Source organism: Gastrolobium bilobum, unplaced genomic scaffold (assembly GCF_033153095.1).
Source record: "Gastrolobium bilobum isolate Gb01-03AN ecotype WA unplaced genomic scaffold, APGP_CSIRO_Gbil_v1 utg15118, whole genome shotgun sequence".
Lineage (NCBI taxonomy): Eukaryota > Viridiplantae > Streptophyta > Magnoliopsida > Fabales > Fabaceae > Gastrolobium > Gastrolobium bilobum.
The window spans coordinates 181,284-192,164 of NW_026897539.1; the positions used below are offsets into that span (position 1 = coordinate 181,284).

Sequence of the window (10,881 nt, forward strand, 5' to 3'; positions counted from 1 at the left end):
GTCTCGTGTTAGTGTGTGGGGACAGTCATTGATTCTTGCAAGTGGCCGAGCGTTACAGATGTTGCAAGAGACTCTAGTGGCAGGTGGTCACATTTGAGATAGATTTATATATGTTGATGTTGTGTCTTTTACTTATGCATGCCAATCAATATTAGTCCATGTATAGAGCATTTTGAAGCTTCATTGGTTTTTGTGTTCATGTTGAGATTAGAGGATGATTATTGATATTTTGTATAGCCCTCATGTATATGAGTAGGGACTTTGATCATATGTATTTTAAGTTCTTTGGTATGTATTTATTTTGAAGAATGTTGTTGTACAATTATATATGTAAAGTCTGTTAAGTGTAATGGCATTGGGGAGAAAGTCCCCAAGAGAAATACATGAAAATAAAGCAAATGTGTTTTGCACAGGTAGAGGGTGCTTAAGCGCCCATGAAGGAGCTTAAGCGCCCTGGAAGAGGGCTTAAGCTCGCTCGTCGAACAGAAATTTGAGTAGTAGGGGACTTAAGCGGCCAAGAAGGGAGCTTAAACACCTACCCTTGTTTAAATAAAAATAAATTATACATGAAATTAATGATTAAGGACCACTCAGTTGGGTCTAATAAAGTAAGGACATGATGTTAAGCATAATATTAGTTATTCCGCAACTTCACACAGTTATAGTTACGACATTGGTGATTTTAAATACGGTGTGGTTTGAAAAAGGAAAAACAAACAAGGTTTTCAAAGAAAAGTTTATCCTTGTTTTCAATTGGACTAATGTTATTGTAACTGCACTTAATATCATAAAACAATGATAACAAACTGGTTCTAGAACGTGGTGTTACATATTGGAACCCGAATATCTGAAACCTAAAGGAAAGTTTCACAAGGGATTTTTTTTATACTTTCAGTATCCTACTTTATTCGTAACTTACACGTACTTTTAATCCTCCACAAAGTGTCAAATTAAATTTTGAACATCAAACCCTAATTAATTACGCTATGACGGAAACTAGGGTAGAAGGATTCAATGAAATTTTCCAAACTTTACACTCTCATACATGTTCACCTCACATTACTACACCATATTCATCAATAATATCACACAAATTCAAATTTCTAATCCAACGTTTTTCCCACCCAATTGCTCTTGAAAATTTAAAACTTCAAATCCAAAAATTAAACCCATGGAGAAGAGATTCCTTACCACAAAAAACTCCTAGGAGGTCCAAGGGACAACCTCCAAGAAAAGCTTCATCAAAACTCCAAATTTCTCCTCTTGATGAATAGTGCCATGAAATTGGGGGAGGAGATATCTCTCAACACGATATTTTTCAAGGTAAATGGAGTTGATGGTTGGATTCACTTGGTTTTCTACTTAAAATTTCATGCAAGGTACTTGATGTTTTGGTGGATTATTGAGTGAGAATGAGAGGAAAAAAAAAAAACCCTATCCCCTTTTCACCATGTCTGCCGCGGCTTGAAGAGAGAGAAGAGATGTTGAGAATGTTGATGAATAGTGGCAATGGCACCTCACTTAACCTACTTAAGGTCTTAAGACATAATATGGTAGTTTCTCACACTTAATTTCACTTAACTTGACCCGGTATTAACTCAAAGCTACAAATATAATTTTATTTTTCTGAGCTCATTTACACTTACTTTTATTCCCTAAGGAACAATATTAGCAATTCACAGTTGGGTTTCTGCACCGTTTTTGACAAAATGCACAGTGAATCACTAACTGTGCACTGTTTTCACGCAAAATCGTAAACTTCTAACTTATCATTTTTGGTCTAAACATGAATTGTTTGGCATATATTGGACTTTCATATACTTATCACATTATTTATTCATTTCTAGGCTCTGCTGGTTGCTTAAACAACAGTATAAATCATCCGACAGAAATCACTATTCACGAGATTTTCGCGAAAAAGTGTCAGACAATATAAAATCACATTCTAAACACATATTTGACATCCAAATCTTCAAATTAAATCTCCATAATAAAAATTTACCCGTGAGGATCGTTATAATCAGAAGGAATGGTAATTAAGAACTAACAAGTGATAGGTGAAAATTGAAGGAAGTCAAACCCTTGCTACACTTAGTATTTACATTATGGAAAATTATACTCTTATGCTACATAAGAGTCCTATCTCATTTTACACTCACATAAAAAGACGTGCCTCTTTTTTTCTTTCTTTTTCTTTTTTTAAAAATTGGCGGGTCCCACTTAATTTATCTCACAACATGAGATAGCTTCTCTCATACAACATGAGAGAAGTAAAACCCTTACATTATAGACTAAAACTTTAACAAACGAATATTTTAAAATTCCTAAGGTAGCGTTTGGTTGAGGAGAAATTTTTTGAATACTAGGGAAATGTAATTGATAGGGAAATGGTAGGAAAGTGAGTTTGATAGGAAACTGTAAAAACAGTTGTTTGGTTAGAAAAAAATTTACCGGGCAAATTGAGTGAAAATTCTGAATCTGTGTTTGGTTGAAGATAAAATATTGATGGGAAAATATATTAAAATTACGAAAAAATCCTTTTAAAAAATGACTCTATAACTGCAGGGGGAACATCAATAAGGTTCACGTTCCCAACTATTTCTCCACATATGTTTTGGATCTGTGACTGTACATCTGAGAACTCCCTTCTTTCTTCCTCTTGTTGCCATTACTGTTCAAGTATTGATGCTATGCCTTCAAGCTCTTCCTTGATAGTTGCAGAAGTTTTTTTGTGGCTGTTGAAGTTATAAAAATTATGCAAAGATTATGCAGAGGAAGTTAATTAAGCATTTAAAAATTTAAATGCATCACAAACCTATATTTGTAGTAATCTTGTTTTGCATTGCCAATATAAGGATATAATTAAGTAGTTACTAACATTTCCAGCAAACCTCTTTTCTCCATGAGCTTATAGAAGACCAAACAGCTCACGCTTAGCATCAGACAAGGCTTGAAGTAGCTGTGCTCTTTCATCTTGTTTGCTCACGTGTGAGGGATATTTTTGTCATGGTTTTGTTCCACTTTATTAACTTATCAGGTTTCTCAAGAAATACCATGTTACAAGTTGCTTTCTCAACGGTGGTTTTCTTCATTTTTCACGTACAATGTTTGATAGCTAGGTAACTCAGAATAATGGGTAAAATTTATTAAACCTTCTACCAAACAAGGAGAACCATGAATGCTGGAATCACTTGACTGGGAAACCCCTCAAAACTCTTAAACCAAACACCCCTTAATAGTTGGTGAGATATGGATGAACGAAGACCTACTTTTCAAAGTAACAAAGTATAACAAAAGAAAAAAATAATAAAGTCAAGGTCCCACATGTGAATTATGAAATCAACAGTACTCTAAAGCTGGTTAGAGCAATAATAAAAGTAAAAAGAAATGCTACTTGGTCCTTGTGCTTTTGAAATTATAGGCAAACGAATCTAAATTAAAAGACGTAAAGGGAGATGATATAAAGTAGATGTAGATAGCAATAATAAAAGTAAAAAGAAATGCCACTTGGTCCTTGAGCTTTTGAAATTATAGGCAAACGAATCTATATTAAAAGACGTAAAGGGAGATGATATAAAGTAGATGTAGATAGCAATAATAAAAGTAAAAAAGAAATGCCACTTAGTCCTTGTGCTTTTGAAATTATAGGAAAACGAATCTAAATCAAAAGACATAAAGGAAGACGATATAAAGTAGATTTAGCACCGTGACCTTTGATAGGTTTCTTATCAACAATTTTCAGAAATAATCATCTTTGTACATTGAAATGTGACACACTACCTTAATTATCTTATTACTCTTGTTTTATCTTCCTCTATGTTATTCCTATTATTTCAATGACAATAAGTCTATGTTTCTAAGATCTACATAAAAATGTGGGGTACATTTTTCACTTGTTATGGTAAGGAAGATATGATGGCAAAGTTTCCACATTTTATATTTACAAGTGGCAGACACAATGTCTTCATATGATTAAGTAGCCGTAGCATTGAAAAGACTTGGACTTATGTAAGTTCCTAAACGCAATTGGTAATTAATTGAACTAAACCACTCAATTGTTTCACAAGCCACTTGGCGATTTGTGGATTTCATGGAGAAAGTGGACTTTACCACCTGGAATGGCTATACCAAAAGTAGAAATTAAGCTAATTAGAGATATAAAGTGAGTAAGCTATGCATAAAAGTTTACATTCTACATACTGATTTCTGTTTTAAAATATCTCGTGTTAGCACAATTGGGAAATGCTAGATATGTTTGGGGCTTTTTCTTCTTTCTCCCAAAAGATTGAAATACACTCATTTGAGGCAGGCAACGGGTCATGTGAAGCAGCAGTGAAGATTTACTTAATGGAGTTTCTTAAATAACTTAAGTCAATGAAAATATAGGGGTGGCATGTAATGAAAGAGGTTATGAACATAATCTTGATTGTAATCAGTTTACAATTCAGTGGCGGAGTCAGGTTTATTAATTAGGTGTTGGGGCAAATTTTTTTTTTTTTTATATCCATTCAACCATACACTCTCCAATCCATTCTCGCTCTCTTCTTATTCTGTTTTAATTTTTTCACATGAATTTACCACTAGACTCTAGGAAGGAATTGTGGTTTAATCATTATTTTATAATATGATTTTAATATTAAAAATATTTAAACTATTAATTGTTTATATATTAACAAATCATCCAATCAATTTAGATGTTAAAATTCATTTACTCAGATAATATAAAATTTATCCTACAAAATGAAAAAATAATATGAAATTTTTTGCAATGTATCCAAATTATTATTATTTTTAATTTTCTTCAGCAGTATCCTGATTTATTATTATCCTTTCATTTCCTTGATTGTTTGTTATGAGATGAATTACAGCGATCTCAATTCATCTAGAATCTCCATGTAAACGTTTACATGACACCGATGTCGACAATCCATAAATGAAGTCATATTTTTTTCTTTGCTGTAGTAAATTTATTGGAAATAGGAAATTGCAGAGCACATGTAAAACTTGCACTCAACAAGCCGAAGACAGTTGTCGTGAGAAGTGGATGTATAGCTGTTAGCATTAAAGGGAGGAACGCACGCCAACACATATATCGTCGTAGAAGAACTTCTTGAAAAGTTGCATATGTGCCATCTGGAAGTGCATAGACACAATAACAGAGCCATCCCCATCTGGGCTTGGAATAATCAATGCCCTGTCATGTGGAGACACATATCCTAGACCAAAATGCACAGGCTTTCCCCTCCCAAAATCAGCTTCATACATAGGCATGCTCATCCAGCTTGTGAGATGAAGATTAGGATTCCCAGAAAATGGGGCTATCATAAGTTCTCCTTGTCTCAAGACGAAAGCCCTTAAGCAATCTAGTACCTCCTGGCCCAAAATAACATCTAGTTGTGACCTTATGTACTCATTTGTAAGCAACTCAACTGATTCCCGTATCATCTGTGCTGCATAGCTCAAAGGATTTGATATAAGTTCTCCAACATAGCATGTTGATGTCACTGTTCTTGCCAAAGCATTCCCAGAATAATTACTAGGCAGAGGTGGATTCAGTCTACTGCGAATATCAGCATTGAACCGAACCAGAGTTGGTTGATTGTCATCAAGTTCACGAGCCTTAGATGCACATCTCCATATATGTGCAGCAATAGCTTCATATCTGCTATATGGTCTTGACCCATCTTTCTGGGATTGATCATTGGCCTTCTTCTTCAGCTTCTCCACTTCCTCTGATGTCAGTTTCAATGATGCAGCTGTTGTTTTCTTCTTTTGCTCATTAGTGCAATCAGAGGTTCCTAGTATGAGTGGGGGAGGCTTCAACTCAGGGTGATCAAAGCGTGGTGCTAATGGTGAGTGTGGGAATTTGAGTATTGTTCGATCTAGAAATGGCATTTCATCAGGGTCTAATGTATCCCCACGAGCCAGCTTTGCCCATGAGTTTATGAATTGAATAGTAGCAACCCCATCAAACAAAATATGAGAGATAGCAACACCCATGGCAAGGCTTTGGTCTCTATGGAATGTTGTGAGTTGGACCAGCAGCAAGGGCAGCTCCTCAATAGGTTGAGTATAATCAATGGTTGGAATAAGGTCCTTGATGGGGTAAGTGGGTGAAAAATCTCCATATTCATCCAATGTTTTTGTGGTTTCAGCTTCAAGCAATATCACTCCCTTTGCATTACAATCCAATTCCAATCTACCACGTTCTTCAATCCAACTCAATCTACCACCTACTGGATAGTAATGCACTAAAATCTCGGTGAGCGAGGTTCTCATCCTCTCAATGGCTTCGTGGTTGTGTTTTGCTTTGTAAACGTAGATAATGGGTGTATGACCTAGACGCACGACATGGTCATTATCAGAAAGCCATAAACGAGTCTTGGGAGTTGACTGATTTGGAATGACAGTGTGAGAAGCTGTAATGGTCACCATATTTGTGCTTATAGCCTTGATGTGGTATATGCTTCATTGCTTTGCTCTGCGTCTTGCAATATATATATATATATATATATATATATATATATATATATATATATAGAGTTTGCATCTATCATGTCACTTAAAGTGAAAAAATTTTCTCCACACGTAACATTTTGTGAGGTTCGCATTTTTTGAAACAAAAATAAAAATAAAAAAATTAAGGCACCCAAAACAAATTTTTATAATATTACACAATCATTTTTCTAACGACACAACACAATCATTTTTCCAACAACACAACTCTTATATATATATATATACACAACCCCGAGGTATTCATAAACACTGCTCTTAAGGCCCCAACCAAATTACCAAACCACGCTTCAGGACTAAAACCTCGGCCTATGATGTGGTGGAATCTATTAGCTTTGGGTTCAGACATTTTTAAAATTTTCTTAAAAGTTTTTGTAATTAATACTCTTAGATACTCAATGAATTAGTTTAAATAAAAAATAAAATTATTTATAATTTAATACGTTTTATTACATTAATTCTGTTTTATTTTTTTTTTAGATGATAAAACTCCTGAGTGAGCTTTTTCTGTTGAAATAATTTTACTGTGTATGCTTTTCAAACGTTATTGTACCTGGCGCCAGGGGATATGTGGGTATTAAATATTACAGTTGTACATTGCATCATAGCACATCAATGGATGGAAGACAAATTTTTATTTTTACTTTTCCATTTTTTCATTTGAAACTCAATTACTTCAGGGAGGATTTACACATAGGTGTCCGGATCTTACTCGAAATCAAGATATGATAATAAGATGGTTGATAAATAAATGGCACTGTGGCAACTTGCAAGTATTTCTTTTACAATACTTATTTTTAAAACAACTTTTAAGTGGTAGCTGAACACAGCTTTCATAGTGATTTTTCTTTTACAAATATTTTTTTTTAAAGAAATCCTATAATCAAATTTTTTTAACAATAAATAAAAATTTTAACATAAAATAAGCTAACTAAATAGGTTACTTTTAAATATGATGATATTTGTAAGGAAAAAGTTCAAAAACCTCCTATGATTTTGTTTTAAATTACTTTCCCTCTTATTTATTTTTTAATCAGTTACCTCCTCTATAGTTTTTTTATCCAAACCCATTCTTGACAATGTTAAAAACCAAATTAATCTTCCTATTTTACCCTTTTTAGGGAAAAAAATAGACACAAGAAAAAAAAGAAAAAAGAAGAAGAAATAAAACCAAATATAATGAAAACTTAACACTAAAGATTAAAACTGAAAAAAAAATATAGAAAATTGTCATGACCCAAATTCGAGTCATGACTAACGCATAGACTATCATCAAATAGTCTAGCAAGCCTAACTATCACATCGATCTAATTAATAATAATAACTCAAATCACAATAAATAAATATATATATATATATATATATATATTCTGAAAGATTTATATTTCCTGGATCATGTATATGATTATAAAATATCCAAATATAATGAAATCAGAGTTGGGATGGTGCGTGTAACACCTCGTAGTACTCCGGTTGTTATTATCATGATATTATAGAGTACACAGCGGAAGATTTTATTAAATAATTAAAGAGACGTCTTGTAAAAATACGAATAAACTTTTTCCAAAATATTTTCTGAAAGCGTTTCTAAAAACTTTCACATGAGAGATATTGCGGAAGCGTAAAACTAAAACGTACATCTACTAATTAATCCCATTAGCCAGTATTAGTGGCCATTGACTAACCAGATATGACCACAAGTGTCATTCCTGCTAGAGTCTCACAGACAGCATAATTGTTGTTTAACGGATAACTGGGAGATAAGAATCTCACACATAATTACACCTGATAAACACAGTTAAATAACATACAACTTGCAAGTCCCACACGGACTGCAATCCCCTCAATGGGTCAGTACATACATAATGGCTCTGTGCCCAATTTAACAAATCCATACATCATGTCTTTATGCACTCATCACATGCATCTAACATAACTCATAATACATACATCCATAATTCAAAGGCTCAAATAAAAATATTCCTGAGCATTATTACATACTTCAACAGAGTCTTAAAATAAGCTAACTAGGCATGTCAACACACTACACATGCCACATAATTAAATAAAAGCGTAAAATGAACAACAGCATCAGTCCACTAATACGTAGCTGGGCCCTTGCCCTTAGAATACTCACAACTACCGTGGGTACCTGAAATGATATCCCCAAAAGGGATGAGATAACAACATCTCAGTAAGCTCAAGGTTCATAGAGGATCCTCTAATCCCCTGAGCCCACTTCTTGTATGACAAGTCAGATATAAAGCATATAATACGGGCATACAACATAAACATAGCATCATCATATCATCCTCGTGTAACCCCAGGGTCAAAGCCATAGACGGTTACACATGTGTGACTCCTGGGTCAAGCCATAGACAGTCAACACAACCTTAGTATGAAATAGCTCCTAGAGTCAAGTCATAGGCAGCCTACATACCACGATCAATGGCCAGGATTCTCATAACATATATCATTAGTGCATCATCATAACATCAAGAATCATATAACATCTATATGCATGTGAATGAAAGCACATATACATTATACCACATACTTTCATACAATACAACCATAATGTCCACCATCATGGTGGGGCCACAAGAGAGAGGAGCCACTACAACCAGGAGCTTACCTCAAGGAGTTTAGCACAGGCCCACACTCCAATATAATACGTATGCTCCAATAAAATCCTCAAGTGCAAGGTTCTCTACGTACACCTAGAGTAGGAACCATTCACATCATTAATTACACAGTAATTAATCAAGTCATATATAAGACTTAATCATTTAATGATTCCACTTTTCATACTTATATACGAATGATATGCCCATTATAAGTCTAGACCATTTATTACTTAATTAGATGTTTTTAATGCATAAGGAATTGTTCACTAAGTCCACAATAACTCATTAGACACTTAGTCCATTAATGAACTCTCTTAGATTAAGACATTTTCCACTTAACTTATAACTAATCAAGACATTTATCATCAATATATGTCATTCATAACCTTGAACATTACTTATTATAAGTTACTAAGTGTAACACCCCGTGTATACCCGGTAATGTTATCATACTATCGTATTAAGCTGTGCTTTATTAAAAATGCGGAAAATCTTTTTCTTTTCAATTATGATGTCATTATACTTAGCCCAGTTGATTACTTAATCAATTTCATAAAATATCGCCTGTATGTAAATTGCAATAAACATCTAACTGAAATACCTCCATATATAGATATAAATGTGAGTATCTAAGTCACGGATCTACTACTCGTAGTCCGGGCAATAATCTTGATACATTATTACAACTCCAACTAAAACAAGACATAAACAAGTCTATGTGGCATGGACAATCCCCATGCTCACCAAATAAATGACATAATCAACCAAGTCTCAACATAATAATCCATAAACTGAAGCTAAAAGCATAAGACAGTAAACATGATACAGAATCAAACATAGCAGCATAAACATGCAACATCTATCAGCTAAGCTCTGGCCTCCTGCCACTAGAGGTCTCAACCCCCGCATTACCTGAACCTGAAATAAGCATTCCCCAAACGTGGGGTGAAATCTCTAAACCAGAAATCTCAATAAGACAAGGGATCCTCAAGGATCTTCCACCTTAAGCTCACTTACATGTGTAATATAAGTTCTAAAAGCAGTAATATCAATATTAGTTCCAAAACTATGCAGTGCAACAGATATTCATGCCATGTGTGTCAATACTATTCTACTGGCCAGAGAAATGCAGGAATACGTCTATTACCCACACGTAGTCCAAGGAACACCGCTTGCACCTCACCTACAGCCTCACCATCTTGTATGTACCACATACTCAGGCTTACCGTATAGGTGGAACACCACATGTATATCATAAAGGCTCTAGCATATAACAGCTCACTACCATTTCCAAAACATCAAAAGCATGTAACACAACATGCATATAACCATACCCCCATGGGACATGGTGGAACCACAACATGGCTAAATCGAGGATACGAAAGCTTACCTTGCAGGCTAGCTATCCAAGCCAAGAGTCCACAAAATCTCAAAGCCCAAACACAGCAGTATCACAATCTGTTATGGACCAATAATACATCATTAATCAAACTCTACAAGCATACACTTAAAGACAACGTCTTTCCTTTACGTTTTACTTCTTAAGGCTTCTAACAAAGCCACAAGCCCTTAATGACTTGATTCTGACTTAGTTCATTAATTACAGAAGTTCAACTTCATCAATCTAGGGTCTACAAACACCCAATAGCCTACTATACACATAGCACAGCTACTGTTCTACGAAATCCCAGAATATCCGGATATTCCTCGGGGGCATATCCGGATATCTCACTGGCAA

The 10,881-nt window shown here is 34.4% G+C and overlaps 1 protein-coding gene across 1 annotated transcript; it reads right to left on the minus strand.

Annotated features, from left to right (window-relative positions):
• Positions 1 to 4,726: 4,726 nt before the first annotated feature.
• LOC133307864 (spermidine hydroxycinnamoyl transferase-like) lies at positions 4,727 to 6,510 on the minus strand. The gene has a single exon (XM_061508419.1). It carries the CDS (start codon positions 6,433 to 6,435, stop codon positions 5,062 to 5,064), a length of 1,374 nt encoding a protein of 457 aa, XP_061364403.1. The 5' UTR covers positions 6,436 to 6,510; the 3' UTR covers positions 4,727 to 5,061.
• Positions 6,511 to 10,881: the final 4,371 nt, after the last annotated feature.

Bases quoted from the DNA above. Each gene is read 5' to 3' on its own strand.
- LOC133307864 (XM_061508419.1), bottom strand. From the start codon at position 6,435: ATGGTGACCATTACAGCTTCTCACACTGTCATTCCAAATCAGTCAACT.